We start from the raw sequence: 22,545 nt of genomic DNA on the forward strand, positions 1-22,545 counted from the left end.
TTCTCATTCCATCTCTGTCGCTTCCTTGCGGGTTGCCTACAACTCTGTAACCCGTGACCCAGTCTGTCCCTCCTCAGCGGGAGGGGACTAGTTACGGAAAGTGTGAAGCAACCCCGGATTTTGAGGCCACCGTGTTCTCGGATCAGCGAGCTCCTCGCCCACCGTGCTGAGCACCCGTCTTCCTCGTGGTCCGGGTTCCAAACGGGGTCACTGGGTGATGCTTCCAGATGGCACACATCTGCCTCGAGCGCCTTCTCAGTAACTCAGCTGGGAGATCACTTACTAGAGGTGCTCTGTGGACTCCGTCCCGTGTCTGACGCAATCTTCAGCACTCTTACTGGACTCAGGAAACACGGAAGAAACTTCCCCTTTGCCCTTCCTGGCATTCCTTCTAGTGTGAAAACCTCACACTTCTCCCAGCTAGTAACATCTTTCACTGAACAGCAAAACAGCAGCACGACTGGGCTTTGGAGGTGAATTTGGAACCAAATAGACACCTCAATGTAGGCAATTCCTGCTCGTCTGAGGGGAATCCTCTGAGAGGATTTTGAAGATTAAATGTGATTACCATTTGCCAGGCGCCCAGCGGCTACCGAGGGCCAGGGGCCCACCCTCCCCAGGAGGCGCAACTCCGAGTTCTCTTCTGGCCTGTCCCTCTGAGGTTAGTCACGGTCATGGTTTATGTGACCTCAGCCTCCAAATCCCGTATGGACCTGCTACCACCCATTTTCCACAAACACTCAATTTTAGGTTGGCCATTGAGGCCCCCAGCTCCCACAGGGGGAGCCTACCCACTCGACCGGTTCTCGTTTAAGACGAGCTCACCTTCTCCCCACTGCGGCTCATGGGCTCCGCAATCACCCCTCGGTGCATCTTGCCTGAGGCTCAGTGAAGAACCAGAGAATAAGAGGATGTCAGGTGGGACGGCAGTAAGACTGGGTAAAGAACTGATATTCCTAAGGCTCAGGTATTAAGGAGCTATATTTAGGGCATAGAGTGGGTTTTACAAATACTACAAAACAGCGGTTTGGACGTGAAAACCCTGAGAAAGGAATTGTCTGTGAGGAAATGGGACACAGAATACAGAGAACGCATGTTGCGTGATATTCTCATTCCCTTCCGTGCGCTCTAGAATATGCCCCCTGCCAGCTGCCACCTCGGCGCGCACGGGCAAGGTCGTGAAGACTTCAGTGGTAACCACCTCCTTCTTTCCTTACATCTCCTAATAGGCGCCATGTGTATACCTCAACTTCTTCCATTCCGGGGCTGCCCTGCCACCTAGAACTCCCACGATCCCTCCAAACAAAACATTTTCACAGGACTTTTTTTTTAATTTGTATTTGTTACAACCTTTTAAAGCAGAATGTGACTTGAGCACTACATTTCCACTCACAGAACTTGCTGAGTTACTTCTTCAACAGCTTTACAACACGCCAAGTAGGCTTAGAATTCCGCTACTCCAAACGCTCTTCTTTGGAAAACAAGCCCTGTACGTAGTTACTCCCATCCAGTTGGTTCAGTTTAACTACTAGTTTCTAGAGGCCTGGTACATGCAGTTGATAACTACAGGGGATAGAAGATTTAAAAAGTAGATCCTAGAAGGTGAAAGTTGTTTTAACCAACAGTTCTCTTTTGAACATCAAGGTAGAGCTCAGAACATTTCAGTGACAAAAAAAAATTTGGTCTTACTAAGGAATCCGCTTGGTAGCTAAACACTTTAGACCACACAGTTAACGTTGGGTTACGCACACCTCACAACAAATGTTACCTTGTCTGGTTACAATAAGCCAGCGTGGAACTAGGAAAGAAAAACTAGCTGGGCTTTGCTTCCTACACGTCACAGCATCACACTCAGAAACAGAAAGAAATCTTATCTTCCCCTTAGGTAGTTATTGTCATGCCATACAGATTCTTAAAATGTTAACAAAAATAAAGAAAAACATCCTTGAAAATATATTATCAGAGGGAATGAAGATAAAGTACTGAATACATGTACAAGTAGCTCTTGGGCGGCGCTTAGTCGACTTCCTCCATGCGTGACGTGTCGTCGTCACCTTCGAGGGGTGGCATCTCTTCGCTCACGGCGGCACTGCTATCATCAGCGGTGGGGTCGTCTTCATCAATGCCTGTTCGGAAAGAAAACCCTCGCGTTAGATTTCTCGAAGCCGGCCCATTAGCCCAAGACGGCTGGTCTCTACCCACTTTAAAGGCTGAACATTTACCCGGTGGTGAAAGGTGCTTTCATTTTTTTAGCCTTTCTCAGCAAAAGGCCTACTGAGCCCTTTAGTAAAATAGGGGCCTTTAAGAGGTTGCCTCACAGGATCTGACCCCCCCCATGCTGTTCAAGTGGCCGGCGGCCCCCCACCCCCGCCTCCACGCTGCACCACACTGGGTTCCCCCGAAACCTCGGGGCTGCAGGAAGCTCACCGAGACCGAGCTTGATCATTCTGTAGATCCTGTTAGCGTGTGTCTGCGGGTCTTCCAGACTGAAGCCTGACGACAGGAGAGCGGTCTCGTAGAGCAGGATGACCAGATCCTTCACCGACTTGTCGTTCTTGTCAGCCTCTGCCTTCTGCCGCAAGGTCTCAATGATGGAGTGGTCAGGGTTTATCTCCAGGTGCTTCTTCGCGGCCATGTAGCCCATGGTGGAGTTGTCTCTCAAGGCTTGTGCCTTCATGATCCTCTCCATATTCGCCGTCCAGCCATACGTGCTCGTGACGATGCAGCATGGGGAGGTCACCAATCGGTTTGACACAACCACCTGTATGTCATCAAAGCACAAAGTGAGAAATGCACCTAGGAAAATTCTGTTATTCTAACTTTTCAGTACCACTATCAGCTTTATTGTAAAATGAAACCTAAGGACTCCAAGTACTGTATATTCATGAATCAGAAATACTGCCTGCAAATTTAAGTATCTGGAACTTTCTTCCTGCACATCCTAACACTCTCCAGGTCTTCAAGAAGGTTAAGAGTTTTCTCTCACTACATAGAAAATCTTAATTTTCCATTTGTATGTAAGTTCAGAAAACACATAGGGGAGAAAGTGCCTATGGAGGACAAGCTTGGAACACACCCACAGGCCTCTAGAAAGCAGCCCACCACCAGATGCCTGAGGCAGACAGGAGCACTGTTCTCATGCACCTTTTCTACTTTTTTCTCCAAGATGTCCTTCATGATCTTGCACAGGTTTTCAAACTTTGTTTTTTTCTCTTCCTGTTTCTTTTTCTCTTCTTCATCTTCTGGAAGTTCCAAGCCCTCTTTGGTGACGGACACTAACGTCTTCCCCTCAAATTCCTTCAGCTGCTGGACGCAGTACTCATCGATGGGCTCTATCATATAGATCACTTCCAGGCCATGCTTCCGAAGACGCTCCACGAAGGCGGAGTTCGCTACCTGGTCCTTGGTCTCACCTGAGGGGTTGGTAGAAAGTTACAGACTTTTAACAGGAAGTGACTTCATTTCCTTCGGACTTTTGCAAACTCTAGTCAGATCTAACCCCAGACGTGGCCCAGCCCACGTGGCCTTGCCTAAATTAGTCCCTAGGAGCTGATGTGTAAAGCCACGTGCATAGAACACACGGCTCCCAGGAGGTTGTAAGAACAGGTGACTGTACACCTGTCGTCTTACCTGTGATGTAATAGATGTGTTTCTGGTTCTCCTTCATTCTGGTGCAATAGTCCTTGAGAGAAACCATCTCATCCCCAGAAGCAGACGTGTAGTATCGTAACAGCTCTGAGAGCTTCTTCCGATTCTGAGAGTCTTCGTGTATTCCCAGCTAAAAGACAACGTGAGCTTTGAACTTCCTCTGCATTAAAAACGATCACTTTAAATCTGACAAGCCACGAGGACTATTGCTAGTAAGGATCAAAGTGTCCACACCAACCTTGATGTTTTTCGAGAACTGCTCGTAAAACTTTTTGTAGTTCTCTTTGTCTTCAGCCAGTTCGGTGAAGAGTTCCAAGCACTTTTTGACCAAGTTCTTCCTGATAACTTTTAAAATTTTGCTTTGCTGCAGCATCTCACGGGAAATATTTAGAGGAAGATCCTCAGAGTCCACCACGCCTCTAATGAAATCTGAAAAAATAGAAGCAAATGCGCTCAAAGTCCTCCTAAGGACTCGATCCACAGATACACAAACTCCACCAAAAACGATCTCCTGCCCCACATGCCCGAAGCCACAGCGCGGAGATGAAGCACTGGCCGGGATCGAGCCTCACGCCCGCCCACTTACTCAGATACTCGGGGATTAGCTCCTCGCAGTTATCCATGATGAAAACTCTGCGAACGTACAACTTAATGTTGTTCTTTTTCTTTCTGTTCTCGAACAGGTCAAAGGGAGCACGTCTTGGTACAAAGAGAAGAGCTCTGAACTCCAACTGTCCTTCCACTGAAAAATGCTGTAAGAAAGCACATGGAGAATCATCAAGGGACCATGCAAGCAGCCTTCACTGAAGGTCACCTCGCCCGACCCGCGAACACTTGCAGTCACAGACTGAAAGAGCTTTTCGGGAGAGAGGACAAGGGCTCGGAATGACAAGAGCCCTTGGCAGCAACCCACACCTCAACCACCTCAGACAACCCGCAGAGACACAGACTAGCTCTGAAGCACCGGGCACCCACCTTCACCGCCAAGTGATCTTCCCAGTCATTGGTCAAACTCTTGTAAAATTCTCCATATTCCTCATTGGTAATATCGTCAGGGTTTCTGGTCCAAATAGGCTTTGTCTTGTTCAATTCTTCCTGATCGATGTATTTCTCCTTGATCTTCTTTTTCTTCTTCTTGTCACCATCCTTCTTCTCCTCCTCCTCCTCATCAGAACCAACATCTTCTATTTCAGGTTTGTCATCAGACTCCTTCTCTTCCTTTTCTTTTTCTTCCTCTTTCTCTTCCTTTTCTTCAGCCTCATCATCGCTGACCTCTTTATCGCGTTCCTTCTCCACCTTCAAAAGAAGATGCAGAATCACCGTCACCTCTGCATTCTGGAATCACTCTGAATGGTGTGTGCACTTAACACCAAAGCGTAAAATACCGAAAGAAGCGTTTAGCGGCCAAGAAGCTTCTACTCAATATATCTACCTAAACAACCCTGCATACATTGACAATAAAATAACTTCAGACTAGTACAGTCAATTCCAAGTCTGGGTCTCTCCCTCATCAACAGATCCAAGCACTAAAAACTGCAGCTTGCTGGTTTTAGTACCCACACCCCATGAGGACACTCACAAAGAGAGTAATGGGATAGCCAATAAACTGGGAGTGCTTCTTCACAATCTCCTTTATTCTCCTTTCCTCCAGGTACTCCGTCTGGTCTTCTTTCAGATGCAGGATAACCTTTGTCCCCCGACCCATAGGTTCACCTGTAGGGAGATAAATGGACTCAATTTCTATCTGAATGGACACATTAAGGTGTTGGGGGGAAAAAAAACACAATTCAGCTCTCCACACCACACCCAACAGTTTCGGAGCAAGCTACCAAGTGGCATTCACAGTTACTACAGAAGGAGAATCCGGGGCAGTTAACTGCCTGGCCCCAGATCAGAAACTAAAAGCTCCCCGCTCCTGTGTCACGTGCTTACTAGGCTTGGTGCAGAACAGACCGGAACAAACACATTCTTGCCAATTCCACAGCATCCTCAGGGGTCCCCGGCCTGCAGCACCGGGCCCTCCCCACACAACGGAGTGACCCAGGAAACCGTCCCACCGGGTGCCTACCTGTATCAGTCCGCACTGTGAACGAGCCCCCTGCAGAAGACTCCCAGGCATACTGCTCATCATCGTTGTGCTTGGTGATCACCGTCACTTTCTCGGCAACCAAGTAGGCAGAATAGAACCCGACACCAAACTGGCCGATCATAGAAATATCCGCACCAGCCTGCAAAGCTTCCATGAACGCTTTGGTTCCAGACTTGGCAATAGTACCAAGGTTATTGATCAAATCAGCCTTGGTCATGCCAATCCCGGTATCCACGATGGTGAGGGTTCTATCTTGCTTGTTTGGAATGAGGTTAATGTGCAGCTCCTTCCCAGAGTCTAGCTTACTGGGATCGGTCAAGCTCTCGTATCTGATTTTGTCCAAAGCCTATTAACAAAACACAGGGAGGTAAGGGCAGAGCTCCCGGGGGAGGGGGCTTCCCCCGCAGCCACGACCGCGCGTTCCGCAGCAGCACACTTACATCGGACGAGTTGGAAATCAGCTCTCTGAGAAAGATCTCCTTATTCGAGTAGAAGGTGTTGATAATCAGGGACATCAACTGGGCGATCTCCGCCTGGAAGGCGAACGTCTCCACCTCCTCCTCCTCCATCGGCTGGTCTTGGGTCTGGGTTTCCTCAGGCATCTGCAAGGGCCGCGGGGCCGGTTACGTGCCGCCCCCGCGCCCCCCGGCCCGGTCCTCCGGGAGGCCCGCGCCCGCCGGCCCGAGCCGGGGGCCGCCGACAAAGGATGACCTCATTTCCAGCTGCGACAACGAGGGCCGTGCGCACGCCGCCGCCACCGGGCGCCACGGGCCCGCGGGGACCCCCGCCCGGAGCCAGAGCCCCCGAGAACCCCCATCCGAGCCGCGGCCGGGGGTCCCCGCGGGCCTGGGGGCACCCTTCCCTTCCCACGGGCGGTGGTCGGGGCCGCAACAGGCCCGAGGCCTCCGCCGCCCAGAGCTCGGCCGCGCCGCCCTTACGGGCCCGGGGCCTCAGGGGAGCCTGCCCCGCGCCCGCCGCCCTCGACCCCCGCCGTCCCCGGCCCCCGGCGACCCCCCCCAACCGCCCCCTCACCTCGGCTAATGGACCGCACGGGAACCGCGAAGACGCAGCACCACGACGCAGAAGCAACTGGCGCGCCGCCCCCGCGCTTCCCTTATATAGACGCGGGCCCGCCCGGCGCGCGGCGCCTTTTCCAGAAGCCTCCCGAACCTTCCGGAAGAACCCTCCCCAACCGCCGCCGCGGCCGCGCGCTTGCGCCTGCGCCCTGCCCGCGGCCCCGCCCCTCTCCCGGGCGCGCGCGGGCCCGGCCCGAGCGCCCCACCCCCAACCGCCGCCGCGCGCGTGCCCGCGCCCGTCTCAGTGCGCCGGCGCAGCTTGGAACTCTCGCGAAGGTCTCGCGCCTTCCGGGGCCACCGCCCCCTGAGCGGCTCACGCCGGCTCCCCTGCCCCCACCCCGGGCCTGCACCGCCAACAGGGCGCGCGCGGGCGCAGCGGAGCTCGCCCCAGGCCTGTACGGGGCGCGTGCGCTCGTTCCTTCGGCAAGTTCGCCAGCTTAACAATTCTTATAGTGTCCCCAGGCTGTATGGGCTTCGGGACCCTCGGCACCAGGGCCCGCCCCAGCAGCGTCGGGGTGTGCACCGGTTACCGGGGGCCCTAGGCCCGGTCTAGGGCTTTGAGGCCGGGTTCAGGGGCTCGAGGAAGGGAGAGGGGTCGCCCCGCATCTGTATGCCTGGGGTAGTGATCAGAGGCTCCGGGCTACGACTGGACTTTCAGATGTACAGCGTCCCCATCTCTTCGGCCAGGGCAGCGATGATGGATTCCGGGCCCTGGAATTGGGGCAACAGGTGCCTGCCAGAGCCTCCTGACGCGGACACCCCAGCTCCCAGCCTGGTTAAGGGGTGCGGAGGTGCCAGCGCCTGACGGGCTGTGAGGGGTGACCAGCGCATGCACGTGGGCAGGCGAAGCCGAACCCTGGTTTCTGTCTTGATCAGAGGGAGCCCCTAGACACGTGGGGATGTTGGTGGTGAGGTTCGGGACTATAGGTGAGGTTCGGTGGGTTGAGGTCCAGAGCCCACCATCAAGAAAGAATTCTCAAGATGTCTTTGGTGCAAAATGGTGGTTTATTAAAGCAGGGGGATAGGACCCTTGGGCAGAAAGAGCTTCTGCCCTGGTTGTGAGGGGTGGCTGATTATATACTATTGGGTAGGGGGAGGTAAGGATACAGGGAGGTTGAGAAAGCACTCTCAAATGCTAAAGAGGACCTACTGGATTCCAGACGGGGCCTGACAGGCGAACGTTCTTCCTTGTAGCAAGGCATTAATATGAAGATAGTTGGGGGCTTCTGGGAGCAATGTTACACTGCCCACTTTGAGTATCTGTCAATGGGCTGCAGGGTAGAAGGACATTTAATTGTATCTACATTTCCTTCTGGAAGCTAGGTTATTGATAGAAATGCTTTGTTCTTTAGATCGCTAAGATAATTGTAAACTGAGGGAGACTCCTCTCTTGCAGAATTGTGATCTCTTAACTCTTTGTTTTTCCTTACCTTAGCTTTAGGGCAGCCAGGGGTGCCTGAAGAATGTCACATATATCTCATCTTGGGGGGGTTTGTGGGGTGTCAGCTTCTGCTTTGTCCTCAGCTTGCCCTCTGTGCCCTCATGATTGGGATAAGGGAAGCCCCAGGGGCCTGGTTGCACTCCAGGGGTCCGGTTCTGAGGGTGGGACGAGGAACGCCAGCAGGTGACAGGGTCATTGCTGCCTTTCCCCATTGCCAGATGATCTCCACACATGCAGGCCCTGCTTGGATTTGGGGGCTGGTCCTTTTCTTAGGCCACGCTGTGCACAAGGGGAAGTGTTGAAATGGACAATTACAGAGGCCTGAGTTCTCCAAACCCGCGCTCCATGCTTTGGGGTGTGTGTGTGTGTTTTAGGAGAATTTAGTGATTCATTTATATGTAACACCCAGTGCTCATCACAAGAGCTCTCCTTAATACCTGTCACCTCTACCTGCCTTTGGTTTGCCCTAAAACCATGTCCTTCACACTAGCCTAGAATTCCAGGATCATTGAACTAATGCGGACTCACCCAGTACACCCACCATGATTTTGTAAAGCCCATCTTCTTTATTGCCTATTTTACATAATTTGAGGTCTCCATGTGAAGGATCTAGTTCACCCTTGGGGGGATTAACTCACTCCAAAAGCCAGTTTCTATAATCCTGAGAATCTCGGAGGGGAGGGGCCCTTAGCCACCGCCCAGGTCAGCCACCAGGTGGTTTCACATCTGAGGACCCCCACCTGGAGCACTGTGAGTCCCGTAAACCTAGCCCTGCCCTGGGCTCCTTTGTGGCTAGCTCCTCCCAACACCCCATCCTCCCCCCGCCCCCAGCCCCGGAACAATCTGGAAGCTCCTTACGTTGTAAACAAACCTGTCTGAACTCTCCCTCCACCCTCATCTCTGGGGAAACCCTGCTTTAACAGGAACGGGGTTTTCACACTGGGCCTTGGGGCCCATTAGGACTGTATGAAATGAACACAGGGCTTCTTAACTGACATTAAAATAGGAAAAATAGAGTGGAAACTTCCAGCCACGTGGTCAGGGGAGGCGGGCATTGTGCATTGGCTGGGGCACCCTGTAAAATGTATTTCTGCCCCCAGCCGTATCTGAGAGCTGTCCCCGGGTTTTCCCTGCAGCCTGGGCTGGGGGCGGGGGTTGGGGGAGGTGGGCGGAGGGAAGGAAGAGGAGCAGTCGGCGTGCCGGCTCCCGACCCACAGTCGGCTCTGTGAGATCTCCTCCACCTGCACCCCAGGACCTGCACCCCAGGGCGGCCCTCCTGCTCTCCTGACCCGGAGGCCTGGCCCACTTCTTCCTTTCTACCCCACTTCTGGTGGGCTATTTCAAAGCCCCATCTCTGAATTTGTCGGTTTCCAGAGCCTTCACCTGCCTCTGGTCCGCAGAACTTGCCCCAAGGGCTCTGCAGGAATCAGTTTCCCAGCTGGTCCAAACATTAACAACCCTCCCTCCCTCCCTCCCGCCACGGCCTCCCGGCTTTCCAGCTCTCTCCTTCCTGCCTTAGTTACTAAATAGGAGAACTTTGTTGTCCTGCTCCACCTTGACCTCTGGACAACATTCCACACTAACCCGCATTGCCTCCATTCCATCACCAGTGTGTTCTCCCGCCTGCTAGCGGCTCCTTCTCCGTCTCTGCAGACTTGGCCCCCTCTCAGGCCTTTCTCTGGAGCTCCTGGACAGTACCTTTGTGCAGATAATGCACAGAAAAGCCTGGGCTGGGACTCTCCCAGCGCCCCACCTACCTGGTCTTCTCTCAGGACTCACCACCCAGGTGACTATACCACCACCTTCCAGAACCCGCAAGCACCCCCACAGGGGATCTGGCACGAGCTTGCCATTTCTGCCTCCTAAATGCCCCTCGGATCCATTTGCTTCTGTCCACCTTCACGCTCCACTTCCTTCCCCAAGTCCCTCACCCCTGTCGTCATCACCAGCTGCTCACCTAGACCTCTGTAGCCCCGACTGCACCTGTCTCCACCCTGTAGCCAGGGTGGGCTTTTCGAACCCAGATCTGATCTTGGCAGTGCCCTCTTCCACACACTCCCCAAAGCCTTGGACACCTCAGCATTCCGAGAAGAAAGACGGCTGCCTTAACCAGGCTCATGGGCTCTGCAGGACACCCCACCTTCCTATTTGTCTCTGCTCCCACTGTGCTCCCTGTCACCTTTGTAAACCTCACTCTAAACTGCCCCCACACTGTCTGGCCTGGACACTGTTCCCTCTCTTTTTCTTGTAATTAATGTCCCCGTGGACTTTCAGCTCCCGCATTTCCCTAGGGTCCCTTCCCACCTCGACTTGCCTTCTTCCCAGGCCCAATCCCCTCGTATAAATAGGTTCTCAGAATGTGGGACCCCCCAGCATGGCACGTGCTCACCCACTCCAGCGAGCCCTCCAACCCCTACTCTTCTCTGCCCCCCACCTCCTTTCACATCCACTCTCCTCCTGTTTCCTCCACTGTGTTTCTGTTACATATCAAGTCCTGCAGATTAGCTCCCTAATACTTGGTGCGCTGGTCCCAAAGTGATCACCTTTGGCGTCCCTCCGTTAAGCTGGAACACAGGGCACAGACTCTGGACCCAGGAAGCCTGGGTTTGAATATCAGTTCTGCTCCTGCCTACCCACGCGGACTGGGCAGGTCACTTACTCCACCTGCGTCTGCAGCAGGGGCGTGAGAAGACTTGTTTTCTTGTAGGGCTACGAGACTTAAACGAGCAAAGTCTGTTTTTGGAAATGACCCAGGACAGGGCCTGGCATGCTCTGACTGCACATGTGTATAAAGTAAACAAATAAGTCTTCGATTTCCTTTTTGATTTCTTCTTTGACCCGTGGATGATTTATAAATGTGTTAGCTTCCAAATATTTGGAGGTTTTCCAGAAATCTTTTAGTTACTGATTTCTTTTATTTTTACTTTATTTGAGAGAGAGAGAGCATAAGCAGAGCAGGGAGAGGGGCGGAGGGAAGAGGGACAAGCAGACTCCCCACTGAGCAGGGAGGCTGATGCAGGGCTCAATCCGGGGACCTTGGGATCATGACCTGAGCTGAAGTCAGATGCTTAACTGACTGAGCCACTCAGGTGCCCCTTGCTACTGATTTCTAGTATTTCATTCCATTGTGGTCAAAGAACATATTCTGCATGATTTGAATCCTTTCAAATTTATTGAGACTTCTTTTACGGCCCAGATTATGGTGTATGCTGGAATATTCTGTATGCAAAATCATCATGCTGAAGGGAAGATGCCAGTCATTGATATAATTTTAGAAAATGCAAGCTAACCTTTAGTGGCAGAAAGTGGATCTGTGGCAGCCTGGCGGGTGGGACGGCAGGCGCTGGGGAGGCGGACGGAGGGGCGACGACGAAGCTCAGGGAGATGCATCTACTCACCGTCTTGCTTGCAGTCTCGGTTTCACAGGTGTGCGGGTATGTCCAAACATATCAAATTGTACTTTAAACACGTGCGGTTTATTGCGTGTCATTTATGCCTCATAAAGCTGTTTTTTAAAAATTGATGTTTAATGGCACCCGGGTGGCTCGGCTGGTTAAGCGTCTGCCTTTGGCTCAGGTCATGATCCTGGTACTGGGATCGAGTCCCAAATCGGGCTCCCTGCTCAGTGGGGAGTCTGCTTCCCCCTGGGCTGCTCCCCCTGCTTGTGTTCCCTGTCAAATTTGTAAAATCTTAAAAAAAAAAAAAAAAAAGAATTGATGTTTAGCAAAGAGCTAGAGGAAATGTTCAGAATTGAGTTATAATGATAAGGAAAACTCAGTGGCTTCTATTTTGGAAAGAGATACAGTTGACCAGGAAGAGGATGGTGTTGGTTAAAGCACGGGTCTGCAGCTGGACTGTGAGCCCTGTCCCTGCCACCTAGTGGCTGTGTCACTTTGAGCGAGCTGCTCAACCTCTCTGTGCCTTGGTCTTCTCATCTCTACAGTAGTGATGATCACGGTAAGGATGGTGTGGATGCCGTGAGCTGACCCCAGGGAACCCCAAAGCACCTGGCATGCGATGGACGTGCTGTTCTCTCTCTCTCTTCTTTTTATTATATTATGTTAGTCACCATACAGTACATCCCTGGTTTTTGATGTAAAGTTCGATGATTCATTAGTTGAGTGTAAGGATGTGCTGTTCTCTTAATGGAGGGCAGGGAGACAGGGTGGCCTGCGCTGGCGGTCGCCAGGTCACCATGATGCTGTCCTGCACTTGTACCCATCTGATGGGTTTGGGCTCACTGCTTGAGCAGGAAGGGGAGGGCTGAGAGCAGGGTCCCAAAGGAAGTGAAGGGATAGGCTCTGGGAGTGAGGGGAGGTGCAGTGATGCGGCCAGCATCATGGTGGAGTGACCTGGCCACTTAGAGTTGGCTCTGAAGAGGATTTCCACTGACCAACTATAAAACTGGGGACACTGTGGTACCCAAACTGACCAACTATAAAACTGGGGACACTGTGGTACCCAAACTGTTCTTTTCCTGGCCAGTTTTGACCCATCCTTTGAGGCCCAGCTGGGCAGCCATTCCTGGAAGGCCCAGATGGGGTTAGTAACTTCCCTGTTAACTTGCACATGCTGTCACCAGAAGGAGGCACCACAAACACTCCTTTGCCCTCCTCTCCCATTGCTGTCAGCAGAATGTGGCTATTTTGACAGGGGAAATGGTATCCTGTTGTTCACTGAGCACCATCCATTTTATCTCTGCTGACGGAAAGCCCGTGTTCAGGCCCTGGGATGCAGTGGGTGCAAAATTAGGTCACTGCATGCATGGTGGAAACATGAAGCCAATGCCACGCAAGTACACGGATTTGTAAACTGAGGAGTGCTGGGAGGGTCCTGAGACCGGAGGAGAGCAGTGTTAGCTGCTGGTGGGGGGAGGTGGGGAAGGGCATCTGCAAAAGTGAAATCTAGAAGGAATATGAGGAGTCGTAGGGAACAGGGACAAGGCGAGGAAGGAAAGAAAATGGAGGCCAGAAAAGCCTTTTCTGTGAGATGGGTGCACAGCCTGCAAGGGGCAGGGTGGCCACTGGGGCCGAAGCAAGAGGTAGGGGCCAGATGCCGCACTGCACTGCGCCAGGGGACTCGGAACATGGCCCAAGAAGCACAGGAGGCATGGGAGGCTGTCCCTGGGCCCCACCGTTCTGACAGTGCTCCACTCTGACCCTTGTGCGCATGGAGGTCAGGCCCAGGGAGAGCTGAGTAGGCCCGCACCTGCAGAACTGCTGGGTGAAGAAGGCGCAGGCTTGTGGAGACCAAGGAGGACGAGCTAACAGTCCAGGAGAGGTGGAGGAGCCTGTAGGAGCCTGCGTGGGGAACACTGCAGTCACCCTGGGGAACGTGGGGCCCAGGCCAGAGCAGCAGGTGACCTGTTCAGTGTCGCCATGTTGGGCTGAACTGTGTGTGGCACATCCAAGTGGATGGGCACCCAGCAACAGGACCCTGGGGTGTGAGCAAGGACACGGTGGGAGGGGTGGATGGGAAGGAAGGGAGCTGGATCTGCTTGGCAGGCACAGGGCTGCCCCAGGATGCAGTCTCAGTCTAGCGAAGAGCTGGGAACCTGGAGGGACAGGAGGAGGCTGTGCCTAGGCAGGGGTGCAATGTGACCCCCTCCCTGTCCCACCCGGGCTCCCACTCTCCCTCCTGCAGAAGCCCCAGGCTGCCTCTCCTGGCCTGCTCTGAGCCCCCCAGGCAAGGCGCACGGAGCAGGACGGTCTCAGGCAGCATCTTCAGGGGCTTACATTCTAGCGGGGGAGAGACAGACTATAAACACGCAAATGACACGTGGGACAGTCCAGACCAGTTCTTCAAACCCCAAGAACAGCAGCCCTGGGCGTGGGCTCGAACTTCTTCCTGGAAGCACCGTCACTTTCCCTTGATTCACCTTCAAACCTGTGAGTCATCTTTGACTCATCCCTCAGCCCCCACATTCTGAATGCTGCCAAGTCTGCTGGATTTTTCCTTTTAAATGCCCTTTCTCTCCATCCTCGGAGGCCCACCCTGCCCCAGCCCTTCAGCCCCCGTGCCCTGGCCACCTGCAGCTGGTTCTTGCTGGATTTACCTGTTCTACCTTCATTCCTGTTCTCATCTGCCCACTCCCAGTGCAGGAATGCCCAGGGATCCCGGGGCACCAAGCCAGCAGTACCTGTGCAGGCATTCAAGACCTGGGGCCCAGATGCCCAGCTCATGCCACCTCCGGACTCCTTGTCTGCTGCCTGAGACCCACAGACTCCCCATCTCCGCACCTGCCCTCGGTGCTCTCGGCGCTCTAGGGCCTGGAACGCCAGCTGCAGAACACCTCTCCCCCAAACCCCCCGCACCCTGGACTGTCTCAAGGGGACGACATCACTGTCAGCCCTGACCAGGTGGCCTGGAGTTGAAGAAGAGCGTAGCAGAGAAGCAGAGGCAGAGGGAGGGAGAACAGGACAGGGTGACAGCAGGGGGAGGGGGGCAAGAATATGCTGCTGCATTGTGTTCTGGTTCTGTTCCAGCCTCCCTCCTCCACTCCTCCAGCCTCCACAGGCAGCGGGAATGACGCCCTCCCATGAAGCGATCACCCTCAGATGAAACATCTTCATGGCCTGTTTTCATTCCTTCACTGAACAAAGATGACTGCAGCAACGCAAGGACTTTATGGTCTGGCCCTGGTCTTTCTTCCCAGACCCTTCTCTGTCCACACTCAGTTGTTCCCCAAACGTGCCTGGAACCTCAGAGCAGTTCCTCCTGCAAGATCCTTCTCCAGGCGACAAGTGTCTTGCCAAGCTTGGCAGAGAAATCCCCTCAGGCCAAATTCACTCTACAAGCCTTCTCCCCTTCCCATGGGGCTGAATTAAACTTAGACTTTGTCTTTTCCACCTCCTCCCCCCGCCCCCACCACCCCGTCCCCCACCGACTCAAGACAGAGCAGGTGGCCATCTAGGTATGGAAAGGCCTTGAGCACGTGTGTGAAGGCACCGGGTTAGAGCCCCTGGGCCCAAAGGCAGTAACTAACCTTTGGCGCCATCTACTGGCCAGTTGATGGGTTGTTTGGGGTCTCTAACAGGAAACGGCTTTGATGTTCAGGGATTTCATGTTTGTTTATTTCTTGTGAACGGGAGAATTAGGAGAGAATTATGTGAGATCCAGTCTAGATCACCACCATTAATGTCTCGCCCTGAAAAGTCCACGGCAAAGCTTCCAGCCTTTCGGTGAGTAGGGAGGAAACACGGTCTAGAAGAAAATGGGAGGCAATTTTTGGAAATTAAAAAAAAAAAATGTATTTCACTGCTAAAACCTCATATAGGAAGAAAGGCAGGAAGGTTAAAAAAGCCAAAACTGGAATCATCTGAGTGCTAACAGGGAGAGTTAGCATGCCCAGCCTTCCCCGCTCCTCTTCTCGACCTCCCCTGGATCTCTCTTGGGCCATGAGGGTGGTGGAGTGGGCCTACCCTCCCTGCTCCCTTCTTCATCCCGGCTGTCACGGGGGCTGTCACAAGGACAAAGCCCTTTAGTCTGACCCCCACCTGGATGCAGCGTCTTGTTCAGCCAGTGGAAGAACAGGCCCAGCTGACCCAGAGGGACTATTGATTCTGATTGAGGTGGGGGAATGAGCGGGTGTGATGTCCCCAGCTGACAGTTCCTTTTTGTCTGTACTGAGGCAGGGGGCATCTGCCGGTCAGTTAGGATTCTGCCCATGTGGCCAGTTGACCAGGCAGTGAGCACCTTGGTCTGGCCACCTTGCCACGAAAGGGGTTGCTGTCATTTTTGGGTCCTGAGCTGGGCTCACCAGGCTCTCCAAAAGCTGGTCCTGCTGCTTCTCCCCTCACCTCCAAACCCCACAATAAAGTGTCCCCTCTTGCCCCCCAGCATCCTGCTCCTTCACACCTTGGCCCATGCCCTTCCCTTTCACCTACCTGGAAAAGGCCACTCCTTTAAGAGCCCCAGGGAGAGGACATGTCTGCTTCTTTGTCCCTCTTCTGTCAGCCTCTGCTGATTTTGGGGCAAGGGTCTTCCTCTTGAAGCCTGTTTCCTCATCTGGAAAAATGGGGGTAGGGAGGGACAGCTGGACCAGGTTCCACTTGTCTTAGTATGGTTCTAAAGTCCTTCACTGGAGGACGGACCAGCTGTTGTGTAAGTGCATTATTAAACAGAACTGAGCACCCAGTGAGGGACGGGAAACTTGCACACTGCAAAGCCTCATAACTTCCCTGAAGTAGGGCAGACAAGTGTGTCCCAACGACTATGTCGTGGCAGATCACACGGCAAACTTCAGAGTTCAAGCTGCCAAGGGCTGCACAATAAGGACAATTTGTCAGCGACTTCACAATTATTCTGAGCAGCAGACGACATGCCCGCCTTTACGTTCAGAGCCCTTCCAGCAACTTGGCATTTCACTTGAAATATAGGCCAGGGGTGCCCGGCCGGCCCAGTCGGTGGAGCATAGGACTCTTGATCTCGGGGTCGTGACTTCAAGCCCCCATACTAGGCGCAGAGAATACCTTTAAAAAACCCAACAGGATAAATAAACCCAACACTACATTTCACTCAACATTTAATCCTGATAACCCAATTAGAACTAGTGAATTAACCCCGACAGCATGCTTTAGCAGGGTGTCAGTGGTCCTCCTTCTCCTCCTCCTCAATATAAGCCCTATGCCCAACGTGGGGCTCAAACTCACGACCCTGAGGTCAAGAGTCACATGTTCTATCAGCTGAGCCAGTTAGGCGCCTGTGGGCTATTCTCACGGGTGAGAAGCCAGGCACCACGTCTACTTTTGTGCCCACCACCCTGCCGTGATTTCCCTGCCTGTGCCTCACCGGTGTTCCTGTCACTAACGGGATCTCTTCTGATTTTTATCTTTTAAAAATCTATAACTGAAATCATTATTTAAAAACTCCCCCTTTAAAAGAGAATTGTAGGCAAGCCTCCCAACTTCTGTCCTTTTTGAGGAAGGATGGCAGCAGTGAGGGGAGCCAGGCTCCCCGTGAGTCCCCTGAGCATTCAGATCTGTCATATGGATCAACTACAAGGAGTGATGACAATGTTAGCAGCCGCGTGCTGGCCGCCCCGCTTAGGATACAGGACGTTACCGAGAGGGCTGAGCTGTTTTACCACATCCGTATGTGTGTCCTTACATGTCGGATGTGTTTGAATTTAAATAAATGGTTATCACATGTATCTATAACTTTTTTCTCGACGCTGTTTGTAGAAATGTATTCGTTCCGACTCGTACAACAGCAGCTTACTCCTTTTTTCCTGCCGCATAATAGTCCACCACACAACTCTACTGCGATTTGTGTGTCTGTTCTGTGGGTAAACATCTGGGTTGTCTCCGGACTTCGTTACTATAAACTCTATGCTGCTATGGACATTCTAGTCACGTCTCCCGGTTACACTGGGTTTTACACTCATCCATTTTAGCAGATGCAGCCAAACTGCCTTTAAAATGTTCCCCGACACTCCCAGCAGGAAGTGAGTCTCTTAATTCTCACCGTCTCGAGCACCTGGTCTGCCATATTAGCATTTCTGCCCGTCTGGTGGGTGTAAGATGGTATCTCACTGTCCTTTTAATTTGCATTTCCTTGATTGATCTGACTCCAGGGACTCCAGGATCATGACCAAAGGCAGTCACTTAACCAACTGAGCCACCCAGGCGCCCCTGGATTTCATTTTTTTGATGGCTGAGTAGTATTCCAAAAGGGGGGATTTTTACATAATTATTTCATTTATAGATGTTTAAAGATAAAAATTAGAAGAGATTATCTTTTCATGTCTTTACGGGCACTGGTCTGAATCCCTGCTCCACTGTCACACTATGGAGCCTTGGGGAGATTGACTTCTGTGGGCCTCAGTTTCCTTACCTGTAAAGTTCCTCTCTAGAGACAGACCACTTTCAAAGACCTATAGATGCTGACACTGCTGGGCCCTCACCCACAAATCACAAAAACTTTACAGTTGGCATTTTAGTACCTCCTTCTGTCATTCGAATTCCCAAGGGCGCTGGACAGGGCCCCAGCTGGGGGCTGTGACTGCACGGAAGACTAAGGGAAGGCCCGCTGCTGCCTGTCCGTCTGCTTCCTGCCACCCGACACTCGGTTCACTGCTCCCTCCTCCGGCTTTCTTGTCTCGTTCCTTCATTCTGTGTGAGACACACATGTATCATCTCTACCACCATCTGTGAGGGGCTCTGGGAGGAGCAGAGGTGACTACAAATGTCCCACCCTCCATGTCTAACCAGAGGCCAGAGGGACATCTCTAGGCACCATATGTGACAGTCCCTCCATGGCTCGGCTCCTTCCGTGGTTCACTTTGATGTTAGGATCAAGTCCAAAGTCTTCAGCACGAAACCACCACCTACCCCACATGCCTCCTCCCACCTGTGTTCTATCTCTGTGAACAGGTGCTGAAGGTTGTCTCTGGAGCCACCTCCTCGGGGAGCCACGGGATGGGTACTGTCTCCCTCCTCTTTCCTCCCATGGCNGTTCTTCATGTACATGCGGTAGCCCTGTACTGTGGTCATTCGTCACGTGCACTCCGGGCGCGGACCCGGTACCCTCCTAGGCATTGCTAGGGTATGTAGTGGGCCCCCAGGAGGTGCAATGAGAGAAGAAGAGGCAGACAAGGTGATGAATGAGAAAGATAAAGACACTGTTTTGCCATTCTGTGGTGCTGCCAGGTGGGCTGGACGGCCGGTTAACTTAGGTAGAAATGTTCAGAATAGCCATGTCAAGCCGCGGTCCACGTGCCGTTAGCAATATAAACAACAGGAATGGTTGCTGATCTCATAGAACTCTCGGCCTCGGCCTCATCTCCAGTGGAAGCCCGAGGACGCAGGGGCACGGAGCACAGGGAACCAGAGGAGCCGAGAGCAGGGAGACGAGCGCTGGATCCGGACACAGGCATCCAACACCCAGGGAACAGTCCGGACTTTCTCTGGGCGCCAATGAACGAGAGCCCCGATGGCAACACAAACACAACAGAGCCGTGGAATCATCTGTTGGTAAGGGTGAGGCAGATCTCCGTGAGGGCGGTGCCAGGGTTTCCCTCCGTGTAAGAAACGCGTTCCACCCGAACCAACTGGAAGCCTGCCTTGGGATAGTGGCCACCAGGGCACCCGGGGGGCAAGCTGGCAACAGAGCAAACGACAGTGGCTGGAGGGAGAGGGTGAGAACAGCTTTGTTGGGGGGACCTCTCCTGTATTAGGCTGAAATACATCTAACACATGTACCGAGCACCTGCTGCATGCTGGGCCCCGTGGGGTGTGCAGGATAAGCGCAGACCGGACCCAGCAGGGCACACCCTGGCTTCCTTCGACTTGCCCTGGGAACTGTCAGTGGATTAAAATACATAGTATGTTCTCTTCCTACCTGGAAATCTGAACACGGGTCTGAAAGGAGCTGGGTGACTCGAGGATGCTGCTGGGCTCATCGGCATCCCCCGAGTTACCGAGGAAGGTGGCACTTCTGGAAGTCGTGGGTCGGGCACTCTCTTAGTCTGGGCTAGAAGGCCCGCAGCCAGAACCAGAACTTGTTACATATCTTCTCAGGCCCCATCACAGCTCTGTTGTGATGATGGAGGCAAGCTGCCCTGAAGGGTGTAAGGTTCTGGTTGGGTTCAGAAGTTTGTGGCTCTGGGCAATCCCCCTTGAAAGTCCCTTAGAAAGGCACCTCACTGGGCCATACAGGCTGTCTCTCTGAGCCACATGTAAGAGATTTTCCTCCAGCCTGGAATGGGTGTTGGTGCCTCTCTGAGCACGGGGTATGGGGGGCTAACTTGATTTTAGGGGCCAAAGGCTCTTTGCTCTTGGAATCCCATGAGGCCACAGCTGGTGGTGCCCCGAGCATATGCACACGTGGTGGGGGCAATCCCTGCACTAAACAGCTGTGTGCATGTGTAGACGTCAGTGAGCCAAGCGCTTCCGTGACTTGGGCCCCCGCAGATCACAGACTTCTATAATCCAGATTCAGGCGCCCTGGAATCAAAAGTCAGGTTCACATTCAGGTTCTGTCACACGCTTGCCTTGTGGGAATTTCTATCAGTCAGATGGGATTAATTATATCTACTTTCTGCGAGTATTTGGGGGGTTAAATTAGATGAAGGAGGGGAGATGGCCTTGTACATAGTAAGTGCTCAATAAATGGCAGTGGATTTTTTTTTAAAAGATTTTATTTATGTATTTGACAGAGAGAGAGGGAGCACCAGCAGGGGGAGCAGCAGAGGGAGAGGGAGAAGCAGACTCCCCGCCGAATGTGGGGCTCGATCCCAGGACCCGGGGATCATGACCTGAGCTGAAGGCAGACACTTAACTGACTGAGCCACCCAGGCACCCCGGGCAGTGGATTTTGAATTGTTAATGGACCACCCTTGGTTTGGTCTCAGAAGCAGCACCCTTACAAAGAGTCTCTTAGGAGGGGCATCAGCTTCTCATTATGTAGGAAATTGTTCCCCTGAACAAGCCAATATAAGTAGGGGTTTTCCCAAAAGGAATGAAAAGCCCCTTGGATTAGGAAATGGAGCTGAGCTTGGGACTGGGAGGAACGGAGGGCCTCTGCTCTGGGGAGATGAGGCCGGCATCCTGGGCAGGGGGTGAAGGATGGAAGTGCACCTGGCCACAGAGCTGTCTGTTGGGGCCCTAAGGAGACTGTGTGGGGTGTGAACGGGCCCCAGGCTGAGCGCGGTCTGGGTGGAGTGGTGCCTTTGCCACCGCCTGAGGAATCGCTGCTCGCGGGGAGCTGTGAGGACAGAGTCCCACTTCAGCAGCCCTGAACTGTCCTGGTCTGCACAGGCTGTCTGAGTCTCAGCAGGGATGGCCTGGAGGAGCAGGTCGCTGGCCAGTGTGGTGGACAGCCACTGCCTGCTCAGTGCTCGCTCCTTCTCCTCTGCTCACGGGCCGTGTTCCTGACCCACCCTAGCCTGGGACTCTGGCCAGTGGCCCAGCTTAGTACCGCACCTCCCTCCTCTGCAGTGTGGGCGCCTGGCCTTGGCCGGGGTGACTGGTTCGCGACAGAATCAGACTGCAATCACAATCACAGCCCTTCCCGCAGCGTTTTCTCCCTGGAATTGGTGGGAAGAGCTTATCCTCCTTCTCATGTTCAAGGTTATACTGAAGCCACCAGGGAGAGTCGGAGACGAGAGATGGTCAGTGAGCAGCTTTCAAGATGCAGGCAGGGAAGCCGCGCTCCTGCCCCTGCGCTACCCATGGCTCGGCGCTGAGGCCACAACCCCATTTCGTTCATGATCCTGGGAGCTGGGCTTTTGTTTCTGGCAACCAAAGGAGCTTCGAATGGTGCTCCAGTGTTCAGGAGTTTGCTGTTGGGTGGGAGTGGGGAGGATCTCAAAAAGATAATGTATTTCCTTTCTTAAGAAGAGCTCAGAGTGGCTTACAAATTGAAGAGATGGAACCTTATTTGCTAGTGAGGCAGGACTCCTGGGTTGAATGAGAAAGAAATCTGATGAATGACTCTTAGATGCTATTTACATTCAGTGGCCCACACTCTTGGTTGTCTGTTTGGTCATTTCCAACAGCCTCTCCCCTACTCGCTTCCCCAACCTCTCAGCGGTCAGGGGGCCAGGTGACCTGGTCCTGGGCAACAGGACAGAAGTCTCTGCTGGTCGGGGTTTTATGGTTTGATATTTTTTCTTCTATTATAACTTGCCTCAAATAATTTTTAGACCTTAGTGGATGTATAAAAATAATGAAAAAGTTAAATAATAGATTTTTTTTTATTATAAACATTTCTAGTTTCTTTTTGTTTTGGATAGAAATAAACGTAAGTATTTCAAACATTCCAAGATAATTTACAGGGTAAATGAAAGAATACAGAATGGGGCGGTGGGGGGGCGCCTGGATGGATCAGTTGGTTAAGTGTCTTGATTTCGGCTCAGGTCAGGATCTCAGGGTTGTGAGATCGAGCCCCTGATATTCCTCCTAGGAGGCAAGAGATTTCATTAACCCTTCATTTGCCACACACTGATCTCGGTCTGGGGACTCAAAGATCTACAAGATGCACTTCCTGTGCTGGGAGCTCCGCGCTGGGGAGACAGACGCAAGATGGATCATTGTATACTCTGATGTAAGTGCCATGACAAAAATAGGCTCAGGGTGTTATGGGAGCACGGTGAGGGCCCTTCCCGATGGCCATGACACCGGGCCGAGTGGTCAGGGAGATGTGGTCAGGGCAGAAGAAGGGCATGCCAAAGGAGGGGACGGCATGTGCAGAGGTATAAAGGTGAGAAGCAGTGGGGCAGGGGCATGCTCCGTAGGAAGGCAGGGCCCATCCGGAAAGCCTGGGACTACGCGGGGGGGGGGGGGGGGGGG

General features: G+C 53.0%; 1 protein-coding gene and 2 long non-coding RNA genes across 14 annotated transcripts in view; 1 reads left to right on the forward strand and 2 right to left on the reverse strand.

Moving 5' to 3' along the window:
* Positions 1–963: 963 nt before the first annotated feature.
* HSP90AA1 (heat shock protein 90 alpha family class A member 1) lies at positions 964–6,925 on the reverse strand. The gene is made up of 11 exons (XM_040641401.1): positions 6,770–6,925; positions 6,178–6,339; positions 5,717–6,083; positions 5,228–5,361; positions 4,624–4,944; positions 4,235–4,400; positions 3,887–4,077; positions 3,631–3,778; positions 3,145–3,413; positions 2,428–2,761; positions 964–2,126 (listed from the first exon to the last, which is right to left on the reverse strand). The coding sequence occupies exons 2-11, from the start codon at positions 6,337–6,339 to the stop codon at positions 2,017–2,019; spliced, it is 2,202 nt and encodes a 733-aa protein (XP_040497335.1). The 5' UTR covers positions 6,770–6,925; the 3' UTR covers positions 964–2,016.
* Positions 6,926–11,319: 4,394 nt separating this feature from the next.
* The window catches only part of LOC103656760, a 34,613-nt gene continuing 23,387 nt past the window's right edge, over positions 11,320–22,545 (forward strand). The window contains exons 1-3 of the long non-coding RNA XR_005837603.1: positions 11,320–11,688; positions 14,740–15,435; positions 19,016–19,227. This is a non-coding gene — a long non-coding RNA (uncharacterized LOC103656760). The remainder of the gene's footprint in view (positions 11,689–14,739; positions 15,436–19,015; positions 19,228–22,545) is intronic.
* The window catches only part of LOC103656758, a 35,615-nt gene continuing 28,375 nt past the window's right edge, over positions 15,306–22,545 (reverse strand). For 6 of the 12 annotated variants that reach the window (XR_005837599.1, XR_005837594.1, XR_005837595.1 and 3 more), the window contains 4 exons: positions 18,605–20,199; positions 18,198–18,366; positions 16,141–16,261; positions 15,306–15,457 (listed from right to left, as the gene is read on the reverse strand). This is a non-coding gene — a long non-coding RNA (uncharacterized LOC103656758). The remainder of the gene's footprint in view (positions 15,458–16,140; positions 16,262–18,197; positions 18,367–18,604; positions 20,200–22,545) is intronic. The other 6 variants (XR_005837601.1, XR_566680.2, XR_005837597.1 and 3 more) reach the window with 5 other exon arrangements.

Source organism: Ursus maritimus, unplaced genomic scaffold (assembly GCF_017311325.1).
Source record: "Ursus maritimus isolate PB19 unplaced genomic scaffold, ASM1731132v1 scaffold_25, whole genome shotgun sequence".
In the NCBI taxonomy this organism is placed as follows: Eukaryota; Metazoa; Chordata; class Mammalia; order Carnivora; family Ursidae; genus Ursus; species Ursus maritimus.

What these genes read in the sequence shown, in the direction of transcription:
- HSP90AA1 (XM_040641401.1), bottom strand. Translation starts at nt 6,339, where the DNA reads ATGCCTGAGGAAACCCAGACCCAAGACCAGCCGATGGAGGAGGAGGAG. An exon ending in AAGATCACTTGGCGGTGAAG is followed by an intron (nt 4,401 to 4,623) that starts GTGGGTGCCCGG and finishes GCTTTCTTACAG; the next exon opens with CATTTTTCAGTGGAAGGACA. An exon ending in AGTTCTCGAAAAACATCAAG is followed by an intron (nt 3,779 to 3,886) that starts GTTGGTGTGGAC and finishes GTTGTCTTTTAG; the next exon opens with CTGGGAATACACGAAGACTC.